The sequence below is a fragment of the Mesoplodon densirostris genome, chromosome 6 (assembly GCF_025265405.1).
Source record: "Mesoplodon densirostris isolate mMesDen1 chromosome 6, mMesDen1 primary haplotype, whole genome shotgun sequence".
Taxonomy (NCBI): domain Eukaryota; kingdom Metazoa; phylum Chordata; class Mammalia; order Artiodactyla; family Ziphiidae; genus Mesoplodon; species Mesoplodon densirostris.
The window spans coordinates 812,762-828,618 of record NC_082666.1 but is presented as its reverse complement, the minus strand read 5'-3'; the positions used below and the strand labels follow the sequence as shown (position 1 = coordinate 828,618).

Genomic DNA, 15,857 nt, shown 5'->3' with positions numbered 1-15,857 from the left:
CACAGCAGGTCATGTGTGCGCCCAGCGGATCTTTGACCTGCAGCTGCTCCTGGCCTGTGTCTCCTCCCCGAAGGTGCCCCTCACTACCCACACAGGTAGGAGCTTCTAGAACCAGGTGGGGACCCAGGACACTGGGGTCAGGGCTGGGTGACCTCCAGGCCCAGGGCTTAGGCGCCCCCCCCACACACTCTAGGAGCTGAGGGTGAGAGCAGCTTGGGGGCAGCAGGAGGGGGAGGGCAGCAGGCTCCCCAGCTCCCGGGCCTCGGGCACTGGGAACCGAGGTAGGGGGCTCGATGGGGGCTCCAGACCCAGCAGGCTGAGGAGGGAGCCTTGAGGTGGGGTGGGGGCGACCCAGCCCCCTGTCCTGCTCCCCATCACTGGAGGTGGGGCCCTTATCAAGCGGAGATGCTGCCGTTTGGTACCAAATGCCAGAGTCTATGCCGCGACCAGCTGCGGTGGTCTCTGTGACACCTGATAGGAGAGGTCCCCGAGTCCCCGGCTCCCGACCACTTCCGGCCACACCCCAGCACCCTAGGCCACCCACCAGGCCTTCTTCCAGCCAGGACCAGCAACGGAGCCAGGGATCCCTCAACTCCGTCCCCCCAAACTGGACTGGGCTCACCTGACAGCCACTTGAGGTCACTATAGCCATCGCCCTGCGGACGGAGGAAGGGGAAGGTCACCAAGGCCAACAGCAGGTGGGAAGGGAGGACAGCGGTGAGGCCTCAGGCCGGGGGACCCCACGACCTGGCAGGCAGGGGGAGGAGCTGCGTCTGAACTGCCCTTCCCCCCAGCAGATCGAGACTTGGGCCTGGGCCTGTCCCTGCCCCAAACCCATGCCGAGTTCCTTCACCCGCGCCCAGGCCCCTCCTGCCACTCTGGACACAGTTGGCCTGGTGGACCAGAGGCTGGGAAATGCAGGTACCAGGAGCCCTGGGGTCCCGGAGCCTCGGCCTGCCTCCCTGCCCACCCACCTGGCCCCTGACCCATTGCTCTGGGGAAGCTGGGAGAGGGGCTCCAGCCCATCCGTCCCCAGGAGAGCCCAGGGGCCAGAACAGTTAGGGGCCCCCCTCCTTCCCACTCTTGTTCCTCACCCCAAGCCCCTGTGCCGTAGTCCCCCCACCCCCTTTTGCCGCCACCTAAAGGTGTCCAGGAAACAGCTAGGTTCCTGGCCCTACCTGACCTTGACCCCTGCAGGGACCTCCGGTTCTGCCCCCATCTTGGAAGATGGGGATATGGACCCCTGGGTCCTCCCTCAGCTGAAGGACACTGGCCAGTCCTGGAAAGGTAGGTCTGGAGATGCTGGGTAACTGGACAAACGAGGCTCCGACCTGCCAGGGTGTGAGCGTGAGAGGGTCTTGGGGAGGGAGAGCAAGGAGGGGGTTTGCCCCAACGGGCCCCACGGAAACCCGCCATGCAGACCCCCGCCAGGGCACCCCGGTCCCTTGGCTCAATGGCCGGCCTGCCCGCCTGCCCCCCTCTTCCCTCCTGCGGGCAGTGAGGCTCCCCGGAGGCCCTAAGGGGCTGTCTGCTTGGCCATTCTGCAAAGGAACAGAGGAGAGGGACCCTGGCCCCGTGCTGGAAGGGGAGCTGGGAGGGCAGGGTGGGACCGGCTGAGGACAGCCCTCTGCCCTCAGAGCTCAGCGTGGCCAGCAGGGCGCTCCAGGGGTTTGCTGGCTTCCTCAAGGCCTGTGGGCTCCTGGGCAGCCTCTACCTCTTCATCTGCTCCCTGGACATCCTCAGCTCTGCCTTCCAGCTGCTGGGCAGTGAGTGACCGGCTAGGTGGCTGGGGGTGGGGCAGGCAGCCAACCCTCCCCAGCCTCAGGGCACCTGTCCCCCGGGCATAGGCAAAGTAGCTGGAGACATCTTCAAGGACAACGCGGTGCTGTCCAACCCTGTGGCTGGATTGGTCATCGGCGTGCTGGTCACGGTCCTCATGCAGAGCTCCAGCACGTCCTCCTCCATCGTGGTCAGCATGGTGGCCTCCAAGCGTGAGTGCCCCCTCCCCCCCCGGGGATGGTGGTGGCGGGGTGAGGGGCAAGAGGCTGATGCAGCGCCCCTACAGTGCTGACCGTCCGGGCATCTGTGCCCGTCATCATGGGCGTCAACGTGGGCACATCCATCACCAGCACCCTGGTCTCGATGGCGCAGTCGGGGGACCGGGACGAGTTTCGGAGGTGAGTGAGGTGCGGGGGAGGGCAGGGGCTGCGGCTGAGGCTTCCGACCACCCAACTCTGTGTGGCCTCAGGGCCTTTGGCGGCTCAGCGGTGCACGGTGTCTTCAACTGGCTCACGGCGCTGATCCTGCTGCCGCTGGAGAGTGCTGTGGCCCCCCTGGAGAGGCTCAGCGCACTGGCCCTGGGTGCTGCCAACCTGCAGCCCGGGGGGCACGCGCCTGACATCCTCAAGGTGCTGACACGGCCGCTCACACGCCTCATCGTGCAGGTGAGGCCAGCCGCTGCTTCTGGCAGGACCCACATGCCGGGCGCGGCAGGGGGTGGGTTTCTTGGGGAGGTGGCGACAGCCGAGGTAGATCTGGGCAGGGCGTCGTCGGCTGGGGGAAGAGAGAGCACAGTGGGCCGGGCTGCGGTCCTCTGGGCCCCCGGGGAGTCCAACACCAGACCCAGACCCCTCTGTCCCCCAGCTGGACGCTGATGTCATTACGGGCAGCGGCACGGGCAACGCTACCAACAGTAGCCTCATTAAGCGATGGTGTGGCACCGAGGGGCAGACGGTGAGGTGCCTCGGACCCCTGATCTCCGACCCACTGAATGAGCCGGTCCTGGCTACTCGGAGCCTGTCCTGAGCCCAACCCGCCCTGCCTCCCCAGACTGCCGGGAACAGCAGCAACTGTGCAGCGGCCGCCGGGGGCCCCTGCCCTGAGAGGAACAGCTCTGCCGCCGAGGAGCAGCTGCCCTGTGAGGCCCCGCGTCCGCCCCGGCCCCCGCCCACCCCGCACGCTGGCTGCAGCTCACCCACCCCTGCCCTGCCACCAGGCCGCCACCTGTTCGAGGGCACAGCGCTCGCGGACCTGGCCGTGGGCTGCATCCTGCTGGCCGCCTCCCTGCTCGTGCTCTGCATCTGCCTCGTCCTCATCGTCAAGCTGCTCAACTCCGCTCTGCGGGGCCGCGTCGCCCAGGCCGTGAGGACCGTCATCAACGCCGGTGGGCCTTGAGGAGGCGGTGAGGGTGGGGGCGAGGAGGCCCGGCTGGGGGTGACCGGCTCCCCCTCCCCAGACTTCCCCTTCCCATTCGGCTGGCTCAGCGGCTACCTGGCCATCCTCGTGGGGGCCGGCCTGACCTTCGCGCTCCAGAGCAGCAGCGTCTTCACCGCAGCCATTGTGCCACTCATGGGTGAGCACAACAGGTGGCACCTGACCGAGGGGGCAGGGGGTTCAGGGCCCGTGATGACCCCTGGCTCCCCCAGGGGTCCGGGTGATCAGCCTGGAGCGGGCGTACCCCCTCTTCCTGGGCTCCAACATTGGCACCACCACCACGGCCCTGCTGGCTGCCCTGGCCAGCCCTTCGGATATGCTGATCAGCGCTGTCCAGGTACCACACTCCCGCACCCCTCCCCTGCCCCCAAGCCCCTCCCACTCCCAACACAGGCCTGGGGCTTGCGCTCAGGCTCAGTCCCCTCCTGCCCAGCCCTGTGGGCTGGAGGCGGGAGGCCTGCCCTGGGGCCTCAGGCTCGAGCTCTCCTGGGCCCCACCTCTGGCTGCCTGCTCAAACCTGTAGCGTCCTCACCTCCTGGGACCCCAGGGGCCCTGTGGGCATTTCTCAGGATCCCAGGCCTTCTCCTCTTCCCCTGCAACCTTATCATTTCTAGGATCCTGTAGTCCCAGGGTGCCTTCTCCTCCTTTCCAGCTGGCAGCTCCCCCCAACCTCTCCTGAGGGACCACTGCATACTGCTGGCTGTGTCCCTTTGAGGCCTCCCAGCCCTCGGGGGCCTCAAGCCCCTCTATGCCAACACCTCTAGGATGTCCCCCACCCCCAGGCACCTAAACCCCACAGGCCCCTACGTGGACGACTCACCGTCTTCCTCCGTGCACCCCTGCCCGGTCACAATTCTGCCTCCGGGACGCCTCCCCCAGCTGCGCACCCCACGCCCAGTCCCATTCAGTCCTGAGGATTCTCTCCAGATCATCCCCTGTGCTCCACTGCTTCTGTCCCAGCACCCTAACAGGTGCAGCTCCTGAAAGCCTGGATCTTGCTGGGCTGCTGCCCACAAGAAGAGATGAACCCCAGCCCTCTCGGACTTCCACCTGCTCTCTTGCCTTGGTTCTCTGTCCATTTAGAACCTCCCAGTGCAGGGCCCTGATCCACCCCCTCCAGGAAGCCCTCCGGACTGCACCCACCACACCGACTTCTCGACTTCTTCAGCAACCCCTGGAGGGAGTTGTGTTCCCTCCACGTGTGGCCCTGCAACTCCTCCTCACAGGAGCCAGGCCAGAGCCCAGGGCTGGGTGGCCAAGCCCACTCGGGGATGACATGAGCGGGGTCACCGTGGATGACGCGTTGGCAAGCTAAGCCAGCTCAGGGGAAGGTCGAATCCACGAGGTCATCGTAGATGCAGTTACCACGTGGGGATGCCGTACTAGGGTCCCAACCCTCAAAGTGCTGGAGGGCGCCGGAGGAGCGGGCCCAGCACAGCTGGCCAGAACTTGCCCTCCCAGGCCGCCGTCCCGGCTAACAAGCAGGACCCCAAACTGTCTTTGGGCTTAGTGCCCTTTCTGCCAAGAAAGGGAGGGGCAGGCGTCCTGGGGAGCCCAGGGGACCCTGTACCACAGAGCCCAGGCTCCTGAACCCTGCCTGCCCACCCTCCCTCCAGGTCGCCCTCATCCACTTCTTCTTCAACCTGGCTGGCATCCTGTTGTGGTACGTGGTGCCCGTCCTCCGGCTGCCCATCCCACTGGCCAAGCGCTTTGGGGACCTGACTGCCCGCTACCGCTGGGTGGCTGTCGCCTACCTGCTGCTCAGCTTCTTGCTGCTGCCACTGGCCGCCTTCGGGCTCTCCCTGGCGGGGAGCACAGTGCTGGCTGCAGTTGGGGGGCCCCTGGTCGTGCTGGTGCTCCTCATCATCCTGGTCGCCATCCTGCAGCGGCACCGGTCAGCCTGGCTGCCCCGCCGCCTGCGCTCCTGGGCCTGGCTGCCCCTGTGGCTCCGTTCTCTGGAGCCCTGGGACCGCCTGGTGAGCCACTGCTGGCCCTGCAAGGCCGGCAGCCCCCCTCAGGCTGCGGCCAAGGAGGCCCACTGCTATGAGAACCCCGAGGTCCTGGCCTCCCAGCAGTTGTGAAGGGCGGACGCCCCCAACCCCGTTGACCTCTGGGTGCCCTGAGGGACCCTAGTGGCTGCGGACATCTGTGTCACCTGGATCACCTTCTTTGCAAATAAACAAGCCTGTACCCAGGTGTGGGTGGTCTTCTCTCCCCAACCCTGGGCTGCATGGGCAGGGCCCCACCCGCCTCCGTGGGGAGCTGGGAGTGGGGCAGCGCCGTTGCTGCCCCCCAGCGGACACCCGGGGCCCGCGTTGAGCCCTCGTGGGAGCTGGCTTTCCCCGGAGGTGCGGCTACACAGCTGATCCCCGAGGCCCAAGCTGTGACTCTGTTTCTCTCCGCGGCCACTGGGGACAGAAGGCCCTAAGTAGTGGCCAATCCAGAGCGTGGAGACTTCCCGCAGCAAGAAGCTCAGGGTCCAGGGAGTCTGGAAGTGGCCGGGGCCTTCTTTGTGGGTACAGGAGGGAAAGGGCGACCGGCTCCCACGCACCGCGGCCGCGGCGGACGCGCGCGGGCAGCTCCTACGCCGTCCAGCCCCCCTGTCGGCGGTCGTGCTGGAGGACGTCACGTGGTCGCGGCAGGGCCCCGAGTTCCGCAGGTGCGTCGGGGAGTGGGGAGGGGACAGGTAGGACCGGGTGGCCCCAAGGCGCCCTACTCCTCTCCGTCCCCGTTCTGCCTCTCTCTCTCTTTCCGCAGAGCGCGGCGCAGCGATGCAGAGCACGGGGCTGCGGGGTGGCGCGTGGCCGGAGCGGGGTGGGGGGCGGGGGGTAGGCCCTGCGGGGAGGGAAGTGGGCGGGCGCGGGGCTGCGGGCGGAGCGCGGGGCAGGCGAGGCAGTGCGCGGTTTCCCGGGTCCGCCGGCCTACAGTTGGCCGGCCGCCAAGGGCGCCACCCCGCCGGCCTGGGCAAACGGGGTGCTCAGTGCCCCCCACCCCAGGAAGTGGGTCCTGCCCGCGACGCCCGGCGCCGCTCGCACCTGGAGGCCCCCACCTACGCGAAACCCCTCGGCCGCGAGGCGGTCGAAGGCCTCTGGGCCAGGTGCCCACCTGGGGGTGGAGCGTGCGGGAGGGGGGGCCGCCCCCGCCCGCCCCCTGCTCCTCCCCGCAGCGCAGCGGGTTTCCACACAGGACCGCTTTTGTCTGGCGGCCGGGTGGTAACCGGACACCGCTCCAGCCCAGGGCTGCCCACAACCCCAGCCCGACCTCACGCCTCCGCCATGAGAGGAGGGCATTGGCGGATCACGTCTCCCGGCATAAGTCGCGCACGGAGAGGGGCGCGCACGCGCAGACCTGCGGGCCGCTCGGGGTCTGGTTTGCCCCGTTAGCTGCTGCGGCCAGTCACCGCCTCCCGGTCCGTGGATGCTGCCCTGATGGGGGCACCTTCCTTCCCTGGCCGCCAGGTTTGACTAACCAAACCCGGGGGGACAGGTGTGAATCGTCAGGAAGATGAGACCAGGGTACCCCAGGACCAATATTGTCCAGGATCATGTCCTTCACTTCTCAGGTCTCTCCGCCCCCCTCCGTGTCCCCTAGTCCCTCTCAGTCCCTCCGGGTCTCCTGTCCCCCCCAACACGCTCCTAGGTCTCCTGAGCCTGGGGCTCACCCTGGCCTCGGAAGGAGCTAGCCACACGTTCTGAGAGCCACAGGGGCCTCATGGGAACAAGACCCCTGGGGCAGGCTCATTACCCCCTTTTGGCTTCCCCCCACTTTTGTAACCTCAGGACACACTTGTGGTTCTGACATCAACCTCACTCCCATGGAAGTCCCCTGAGGAGGGACTGGGCCTGGCTGCTTCCCTGGGGACATGGAGGGGGCAGCTCCTCCTCCCCATGGTGGGAAGGCAGTGAGAGGGGAAGAAAGTACCCCATGCACCTCTCCTTCCGGGGGCGGGTGAGGCCGCCCACAAAGACTGCCTGCTGGGTCCTTTGAGGCCGTGAACCACTGTCTGCCTGCTGCTCCTGCCTGGCGGTAACGCACCCTCCCGCTGGGACCATGGCCACCGGTAAACAGAGCCGTGGTTGTGGATGCCTCCGACAGCTGCAGGCTGGGGCAGGAGGGCCAGGCGCCTAGCACTCCCACAGCCCCTGCCCACTCTGCCCTGCGTCCCGCTGGGCCACAGATCCGCACTGGGCCCAGACTGGCCCCCAGCCCAACCTCTCCACCCTGCAGCAGGAACACCATTGGCTGAGGGTGGGAACCTGCAGGGCTTGCCCCCGCCAGCCCTAGGCAGCAGTGGCGACTGTGGTCCTTGGCCGAGGGCCACGGGGAGCCTCCTGCCGTCTTGTTCCCAGTGTTCACTTTGCAAGGTGGACAACCTGGTGCCACGTCACACCTGGGTGGGAGACACAACCTCTATTGTGTTACCTGTAAAGTAAGGGTGCCATGCTGAACTCCCAGCCCTGTGGGGACTGGTCACAGGAAACAGGGACCTTTGCCAGTGGGGATCTCAGCCAAGGGTGGGGGGCAAGGAGAGAAGGCTTTGACAAACATCTCAAAGAGCACCGCTCACTGGCTCACTTGGAGGAAAATCTGAGCTTCTCCCTTTCTCACCAATTTGTGGGTTTGTGACAGCTCAGTGCTACCAGGCCCCAGAGCCTCCCTGCTGCAGGGCCAAGGCCTTGCAGACTGCTGCTTGGGCAGCTAAGCCACTTTGCAGGGCACCGTGAGAACCCCGGATGCCAGGCAGTGACCCTGCACACCCCACATGCCACTGCCTGTGGCCAGCAGAAGCCGGGCCCACCTTCCTGGACTGGCATGGAGGAGGGGACTGACCAGCACTTTGACATGCTGACTCACCCTCCAGGTCAGGACTGCAGCTGCAGACCACTCTCAGGGGATGGCAAGGCTAATCTCTATGCCAGCATGCTGCTTGCCCCAACAATTCCATCCACAGATTAAGTATAGCATAACGTGTCCTAACGCTGCAGTATGCCATGGTACCGTAGCGTCATGTATTACACGGTGAAAAGGGAAGCGCATTCCCTTTAGGTAGAAATAACCAGGTATCACCCACAACACCCTTGGGTTGGTGAGCAAAGGAGGGTAAGAACCGCACTGAGAAAACCAAAATCTAGAGAGGACCCAGTGGCTATGGCAATGGAAGCTGTCCAGGGCAGGCCCATGAGCGTAATTCCTGGTTTCTTAAACGTTACGAAAATATAATGCAAGTGTACTGTTTTCCAAAGGATTGATTAAAGGTGTGACCACGGGTAATTTAACTGTTTTTCCTTCATAAATTTTTCTTCCCCCAAAACAAAAATCAAGGACGAGTAAAAACATTTGTCCACCCAGGTGTACTAGTCCGTGGTTGCCCAGAGGCCTGGACGCTGCCCTCGTCTCCACGCAGCTCTGTTCTCTCCTGGGGCCAAGGCCTCAAGGCAACGGGCGCAGGGCCAGCGCGGTCTCCACAACAAGCCGCTGCCAGGCAGGGCCCCCTCCCGCCCTGCCCTGCCCTCCTCTCCTTTCCCCTCCCCGCCCCACCGGGCCCACTTCTCCCCTCCTCTGCCCCCTCTCCCAGGCCCGGCGCAGCGGCCCCACGTGCTCCCCCACCTGCCGGCGACGGGTGCGGACCAAGGAGGGGAGCAGGGAGCCACAAGGCCTCCGCCGCTCTGAGGGGAGGGCCCGACTCCACCGACACACCCGCCCCGCCGCCGCCGCCCCTTGGCCCCTGAGCCCCGTATGTCTCTGCTATGAACGGCTCCGCGCCCCTCCTCGGCACGGAGACCCCGCAACCTGCGCTCGGCCGCCCTCGAGAGGGCGCAAGGGGGGCCCGGGCTTAAGCGCTCGCCCACGGGGCGCGCCCCGCCCACCTTCCCCGGCCCTCGGGCCGGCCCTCCCCCGCCCTCCCCCGCCCTCCCCGCTTGGCCCCTCCCGAGCCCGCGCCCCCGCCCGCGTGGGTCCCCGCGGCACTGCGGCGGTTACCAGGACGCTGGCCGAGCGCAGCCAATAGCGCCAGCCTGTCGGCGTGCTCTCCGGAGCCAACCAATGAAAGAACAAATCAATCATTTGAAACACCCAATGGACAGAGCACCGCAGAGCGAGGGGGGGTATTTTGATAGGGAGAGCAGAGGCCGCGGCGGACCAATAAAGGGCCAAAGGCGTTGGGAAGGCGGGCGTTAAGTGGATCGATTGACGGAGCTTCAGCCAATCAAATGAGGACGCTTGCCAGCCTCGCTCTGGAAGCCCAATACGGGGCTGGCGGGGGCGGGAGCGGCGGCTATATAAGCGCCGGCGGCGAGTCAGTCGTAGCAGTCTGCGCGCCAGCTCTTCGGCTCTCGCTATTAACCAGCCGGTACCGTCGACTCCCCCCCGCCGCCGCCGCCGCCGCCGACGCCATGAGGGAGATCGTGCACCTGCAGGCCGGCCAGTGCGGCAACCAGATCGGCGCCAAGGTGAGCGGGGGCGTCGGGGCCGGCGCAGGTCTTCCGGGCGGGGCAAGCGGGCGGCGGGAAAGATGGCGGCAGCGGGCGGGCGGCGGCGGCCCCGCATTGCGGCCCCGCGCGGCGCCCGAACCGGAGCCGGGGCGGGGGCGGCAGCGAGGGCCCTTGGGGACGGCCCGGCGGCGGCGGCGGCGGCGGCGGCGGCGGCAGCGGCAGCGGCGGGGGAGGGGAGGGCCGCTCCGTCCGGGGCGGGGCCGGCTCCGGGCACCTCTGGCGTGACTCAGCCCCGGCCCGGCCCGCCCGTGTCTCTCGCAGTTTTGGGAGGTGATCAGCGATGAGCATGGCATCGATCCTACCGGCACCTACCACGGGGACAGCGACCTGCAGCTGGAGCGGATCAACGTGTACTACAACGAGGCCACGGGTGAGACCCCCGCGCCCTTTCCCCACCCCCCTGCCACCCCGCGGCCCTCCCCTCGCTGACGCCTTCCCGCCCCCCCAGGTGGCAAGTACGTGCCCCGCGCCGTGCTCGTGGATCTGGAGCCGGGCACCATGGACTCCGTGCGCTCGGGGCCCTTCGGGCAGATATTCAGGCCGGACAACTTCGTCTTCGGTGAGCTGCAGATCGGGCTGGGGGGTGGCTTGATAGCCAGGGTGGCTCAAAGGTCAAGGGGTGCCCAAGGTCGCCACTTCTAGGACCGCAGAGCCGAGGTCCTGGTTCACTCTGCACTCCCAGTAGAAGCGGGGTTCAAGGACACTCTCCCTCCTTCTCAAGTCACTCAATCCCCTCTCCTAAAGCGGCTTTGGGGGGAAGGCCCAGCTGTCCGCAGGCGCGGAAGGAGCAGGCAGATGTAATCTGCCAGCCGTGCAGGCTGAGTCAGAGGCAGTGGCAGTTCATCTGCCCTTGGGAGTTGGCGGAGGCTGCCCGTGGGAGCAGCTGGCTTGTTGTTCAACTACTTTAGCTCGAACTCCTTATATTTAATCCGGTACGTCGTTACGTTATCCGTTTGGGGGTCCACCTGCTGTACCTGCGGTGGGGGGGTTGTGTGTCACCTCACGCCGTGTCATCTGGCCTTCTTGGCACGGGTGACCCGTGGTGACCACATGCCTGGCCGAAGAGCGACTGGCTGCTCTCCTTTGCAGGTCAGAGCGGTGCCGGGAACAACTGGGCCAAGGGTCATTACACAGAAGGTGCGGAGCTGGTGGACTCGGTGCTGGATGTCGTGAGGAAGGAGGCCGAGAGCTGCGACTGCCTGCAGGGCTTCCAGCTGACCCACTCGCTGGGGGGCGGCACCGGCTCCGGGATGGGCACCCTCCTCATCAGCAAGATCCGTGAGGAGTACCCCGACCGCATCATGAACACCTTCAGCGTGGTGCCCTCGCCCAAAGTATCGGACACCGTGGTGGAGCCCTACAACGCCACCCTCTCCGTGCACCAGCTCGTAGAGAACACAGACGAGACCTACTGCATTGATAACGAGGCTCTCTACGACATCTGCTTCAGAACCCTGAAGTTGACCACGCCCACCTATGGTGATCTGAACCACCTAGTGTCAGCCACCATGAGTGGGGTCACCACCTGCCTGCGCTTCCCAGGCCAGCTCAATGCTGACCTGCGAAAGCTGGCTGTCAATATGGTCCCCTTCCCCCGTCTGCACTTCTTCATGCCCGGCTTCGCCCCACTGACCAGCCGGGGCAGCCAGCAGTACCGGGCGCTGACGGTGCCCGAGCTCACCCAGCAGATGTTTGATGCCAAGAACATGATGGCGGCCTGTGACCCCCGCCATGGCCGCTACCTGACCGTGGCCGCCGTGTTCCGGGGCCGCATGTCCATGAAGGAGGTGGACGAGCAGATGCTTAACGTCCAAAACAAGAACAGCAGCTATTTTGTCGAGTGGATCCCCAATAACGTGAAAACAGCTGTTTGTGATATCCCACCCCGGGGGCTAAAAATGTCTGCCACCTTCATCGGAAACAGCACGGCCATCCAGGAGCTGTTCAAGCGCATCTCGGAGCAGTTCACGGCCATGTTCCGCCGCAAGGCCTTCCTGCACTGGTACACCGGCGAGGGCATGGACGAGATGGAGTTCACCGAGGCAGAGAGCAACATGAACGACCTGGTGTCTGAGTACCAGCAGTACCAGGACGCCACAGCCGAGGAGGAGGGCGAGTTCGAGGAGGAGGCCGAGGAAGAGGTGGCCTAGGGCTGTGCGGTACCGGGTGAAGCATGGAAGCCGTGGGAACTCTTTATTCACTCACAGCCTGTTCTCTGATAGGGGTGCCCCGTCTTTCTGTGTGTGTGTTTGTTGTTCTTGTCCTGACATCACATGCTGTACAGGTACCACCATTAAAGCGTTTTCACCGTGTCTGGTTGCGCCTCTCCAGTTCCTCCTGATAGGCCTTGCGGGTGCTGTTGCCAAACGTCAGCGTGTAGTTGTCCCGCGAGGCTGCGAGGGGCACCCCTGCAGCTGAGCCCCTGGGCTCGCCACGTGCGCAGGCTGAGCACGCGAGTGGCTGCTGGAGGGGTCAGCTCGGCCTGCGAACATGCAGACTCCTGGGAGCTTGGGGCTGCCCTGGGTCCCTGCCTCCTGAAGGCGGGTCTGGCCTGTGCACAGGAAATCTCTAGAAGGCCAGCGTGGTCTGGAGGCAGCTGGCCTCTGTCTGACTTTTAGTGTCAGGGCTGTGAAACCCTTCTACACTGGGGAAGAGGGGACATTGGGTAGTCCTGCCCCAAGGGAATCCTGTGGTCACACAGCTGGCCTTCTGCCTGAGGTTCAGCGTGGGTAATGGGGCCCAGCCCCGGATGCCTCCCCACAGTGACCCATAACCATGACCTTGTCTGGGGTGGGGGCGGGGAGCCTACTGCACTCACACGGTATGAACCCTGTGTAGAAAGGTATCAGGCCTTGGCTTCTGTATATGGTGTTGCTAGGCCACTGCGTTCTGGGCGGCCTCTCGCCTGGGGCACGGATGGGATTTCTGAGCAGGAACTGCGGAAACAGGTAGGCGCTGCTATGTGCTGCCGCTCCCAACTGGTAACCGGTGAGCAGAATGTCCCGGTGGGTGCAAGGCTGGCATTCTGGGAATGAGTGGCTTGGGGTCTTTACCCGTCTGTCCCCAGCACTCCGGAGCAGGGAGCCAAGACCTAGTCAGGAAGACGTTTGGGGGCAGGGGCGGGCGGAGGGGGAGCAGCCTCTTTGGGCCAGGCAGAGCTCCCTCTCTCCAGGGAAGCCAGAGCGCGGAGGCTGCCGCGCTCGCCCAGGGATGGCGTCCACACACCTGGCTCTTGTCGAACTCATCCGTGGCCTGTGCGACCCCATCGCGAAAATTCATCCCTATCACCCAGGCAAACCGAGGGACAAAGCCAGCGTAACCTGGGGAAGGAGGAGCCAGGGTCCTGCTCCCAGTCATGCCCATCTCCCCCCCCCCCCACCCCCACTCCCGGGCCTTCGCACCTGCTCGGGCCCAGGTCCTGCCTGGGCCCTTGGAGCCTTGCGGGGGTGTGTCGTGCCCAGGCCCCAGGCACCCACCTGAGATGGCCTTGCGCTGGATCAGGTCGGGGTGGTCCAGCTGGGGCGGCCTGTGGAAGCTGCCCACGTGTAGTGTCTCCTGCTGGTGGGCTGGGGGCGGGCACTCTTCCCTCCTGCAGGAGCACAGCTGGAATGGGGAGGGGCAAGTCAGCGCCCCAGCCCCCACCGGGCTCTGGCTGGGGTGAGGCTTGATCCCAGTGCTCCCAGTGTGTCTCTCAATTACCTGGTACTGCGTGGGGGCCTCATGGGCAGGGGTGGCGCTCATCCAGGCCTCTTCCCCTAGTGCCAACTGCAGGCCCGGGTGTCCAAGGTCCCTGGAGCCCCCCTTCCTGCCCGGTGGGCAAGGGGGGTAGGGGTGGTAGGGCATGAAGCCTGCAGGCAGTGGGACTTCCCTGGATACATTCTCTCCTCCCAGCGGCACCTGGGCATCCACCTCCTGGGGTGGGAACTGGCCCAGAATCTCCAAGTTCTTGTAGGGCTTCAGACCTGTATGGACAGTGTAGCCTCGAGCCACAGCGGACATGGGGGCGTCCCGGGGGCTGCAGGGCCCGTGGGCGGGCGGCTTACTGGTGTTCTGGGAGACGCAGGGCTCTGTCAGTTCACGGCAGGGCGTAAAAGGCGGCTTGGACTTGCTGAAGTCCTCGATGGACCTGGGCTGGGCTATGGGGGACAGCACGGAGCACGGGCTCTTCTGCACACTGGCGTCCGTGAGCAGCTGTGCCGTGGTGCGCCCATAGGTGTTCCCCACCTGGTAGCGCAGCTGCGGGTAGAAGCCGGCATAGCTGTGGAGGAGAGAGGATCAGGGGTGGGTCCAGCCTACTGGCCACAGGCAAGATCCTCGACCCCGCCTACAGGATGGGGTCACAGCAGGACCTGCCGTCCGGGGCTCTTGGGGCTTGAATGGGCAGCACAGGCCAAGCACTGAGAATAGGGCTGGCCCACGGGAGGGGAGCTCTGTCATCACCACCATCGGGGGCCCATCCACCCAGCCATCTTCCAACAACAAGGGTCTTAAAGATGAGGCAACGTGGAGCTCTGCCCCCCACAAAGCATTGCACGGGTGGTCTGAGGCACAGGGGAGCCCACTGTACACGAGTCGGTCCCGCCAGGAAGGTATGGTGGGCATTGGGCCCTGATGGTGGCCACCCGGGAGGCTGGTGGGAGGTGGCACTTGAGCCAAGCGTCATTGAGGCCTGTGGGGAAGTGGCGTGGGCACCATGGCTAAGCCCTGAGGGCAGCTGGTGTCCAGTGCTGCCCGGGGCCCGTGTAACATCCAAGGGGTGTGCATTGCTTTCCTCTTAAAAACTGCTCAAGAGAATGCAGGTTTGTCAGTCAACAAGCTGAGCGAGGCTGGGGCTGAAGGTGAGAGCCTCTTCAGTGTCACCAGAGTTGGGTCTGGTTCCTCCCAGCCTTTTCCTTGTCCGTGGTCTGAGTGTGTGTTGGTGTGCACACACACTCTGGAGGCCTGTTTCTATTCTTATGTATTAGGCTGTGCCGCACAGCATGCAGGACCTTAGTTCCCCGACCAGGGGTCCAACCCGTGGCCCTTGCAGTGGAAGCTCAGAGTCTTAAACGCTGGACCGCCAGGGAAGACCCCGTTTCTGTTGTTGACATGCGGGACACCTAGCAAGGTGGCCTGGCATCGGTGCCCATCAGTTTACTCCAGATGCTCCTCTCCTCTTTATGTTTTTAATTTAATTTTTTTTTTTTTTTTTTGGCCGCACGTCATGTAGGAACTTAGTTCCCCAACCAGGGATTGAACCCGTGCCTCCTGCCGTGGAAGTGCAGAGTCCTAACCACTGGACCGCCAGGGAATCCCCAGTTCATCTCCTCTTTATTTTATTATTTATTTATATTTATTTATTTATTTTTGCGGTACGCGGGCCTCTCACTGCTGTGGCCTCTCCCGTTGTGGAGCACAGGCTCCGGACGCGCAGGCTCAGCGGCCATGGTTCACGGCGGCCGCTCCGTGGCATGTGGGATCTTCCCGGACCGGGGCACGCACCCGTGTCCCCTGCATCGGCTGGCGAACTCTCAACCACTGCGCCACCAGGGAAGCCCCATCTCCTCTTTAAAGCGCGGAGTGCGCTATGGAAGGAGAGGCCAGCCTCCCAAGCTGTCATGCTGTCCCCAGTTTCTGCTCTTGACAAACGTGCTGGCCACCTGAGACGGCTGCACCAGCAGGGCAGGTCGGCCGGGCCCTCTCGAACCCACCCCAGCCCTCCTGCCCGGCCCCTCCGGCCCTCGGCCTCACCCCCATTTCCCTGGCCTTCCGGGTTCCCAGGCTCCTGCTCAAGGGCCTCACCCTCTGGCCTCAGCTTCCTGGAGACCCAGCTCTGGGGCTCCCCTCACAGCCAAGCAACCTTCAGCCCTTAGGCCCCGGCCTTGCTCTCCCATCCTCGGGGACCCCAGCCTCCCCCCAGGGCTCCGGCGCTTACCCAGGGATGTAGTGAGGTTTCGGCGAGAAGAGGTTGTTCTTCTGAGTAGCTGTCATCGCGCCTCAGCTCTGCCTGGGCTGCCTTCAGCCCCTCTCGTGCCTGCACCTGGCTCTTCCAGAGGGGAGTCCTTGTTGCCTGGCAACCATTGTGAAGAGGCCTGGCATTGTTGGCCAGCACCTGGGCCAGGCCCCTTCCCACACCCTGTGAGCACTCCCATTTTACGGGAGGCCCGGGGAGGC

At 65.0% G+C, this 15,857-nt stretch overlaps 3 protein-coding genes across 3 annotated transcripts; 2 read left to right on the top strand and 1 right to left on the bottom strand.

The window, feature by feature from the left end:
• Positions 1–836: 836 nt before the first annotated feature.
• Positions 837–5,294, top strand: SLC34A3 (solute carrier family 34 member 3). Its single transcript, XM_060101110.1, has 12 exons — positions 837–921; positions 1,198–1,287; positions 1,638–1,766; positions 1,848–1,991; positions 2,066–2,177; positions 2,249–2,444; positions 2,644–2,738; positions 2,844–2,917; positions 2,996–3,163; positions 3,236–3,352; positions 3,426–3,550; positions 4,830–5,294. Exons 1-12 carry the CDS (start codon positions 837–839, stop codon positions 5,292–5,294), a joined length of 1,800 nt encoding a protein of 599 aa, XP_059957093.1.
• Positions 5,295–9,508: 4,214 nt separating this feature from the next.
• TUBB4B (tubulin beta 4B class IVb) lies at positions 9,509–12,016 on the top strand. Its single transcript, XM_060101837.1, has 4 exons — positions 9,509–9,662; positions 9,966–10,074; positions 10,153–10,263; positions 10,794–12,016. The coding sequence occupies exons 1-4, from the start codon at positions 9,606–9,608 to the stop codon at positions 11,852–11,854; spliced, it is 1,338 nt and encodes a 445-aa protein (XP_059957820.1). The 5' UTR covers positions 9,509–9,605; the 3' UTR covers positions 11,855–12,016.
• CIMIP2A (ciliary microtubule inner protein 2A) lies at positions 12,009–15,674 on the bottom strand. Its single transcript, XM_060101817.1, has 7 exons — positions 15,619–15,674; positions 13,748–13,962; positions 13,404–13,666; positions 13,181–13,307; positions 12,930–13,024; positions 12,523–12,640; positions 12,009–12,097 (listed from the first exon to the last, which is right to left on the bottom strand). Exons 1-7 carry the CDS (start codon positions 15,672–15,674, stop codon positions 12,009–12,011), a joined length of 963 nt encoding a protein of 320 aa, XP_059957800.1.
• Between the last annotated feature and the right edge of the window lie 183 nt (positions 15,675–15,857).

Coding starts and splice junctions, on each gene's coding strand:
- SLC34A3 (XM_060101110.1), top strand. CDS start 837: ATGCCGAGTTCCTTCACCCGCGCCCAGGCCCCTCCTGCCACTCTGGAC. Junction 2,178..2,248: donor GACCGGGACGAGTTTCGGAG/GTGAGTGAGGTG, acceptor GTGTGGCCTCAG/GGCCTTTGGCGGCTCAGCGG. Junction 2,918..2,995: donor CGCCGAGGAGCAGCTGCCCT/GTGAGGCCCCGC, acceptor CCCTGCCACCAG/GCCGCCACCTGTTCGAGGGC.
- CIMIP2A (XM_060101817.1), bottom strand. CDS start 15,674: ATGACAGCTACTCAGAAGAACAACCTCTTCTCGCCGAAACCTCACTAC. Junction 13,667..13,747: donor CTGCGTCTCCCAGAACACCA/GTAAGCCGCCCG, acceptor CTGTCCATACAG/GTCTGAAGCCCTACAAGAAC. Junction 13,025..13,180: donor CCAGCGCAAGGCCATCTCAG/GTGGGTGCCTGG, acceptor CTCCTTCCCCAG/GTTACGCTGGCTTTGTCCCT.
- TUBB4B (XM_060101837.1), top strand. CDS start 9,606: ATGAGGGAGATCGTGCACCTGCAGGCCGGCCAGTGCGGCAACCAGATC. Junction 10,075..10,152: donor GTACTACAACGAGGCCACGG/GTGAGACCCCCG, acceptor CCGCCCCCCCAG/GTGGCAAGTACGTGCCCCGC. Junction 10,264..10,793: donor GCCGGACAACTTCGTCTTCG/GTGAGCTGCAGA, acceptor TCTCCTTTGCAG/GTCAGAGCGGTGCCGGGAAC.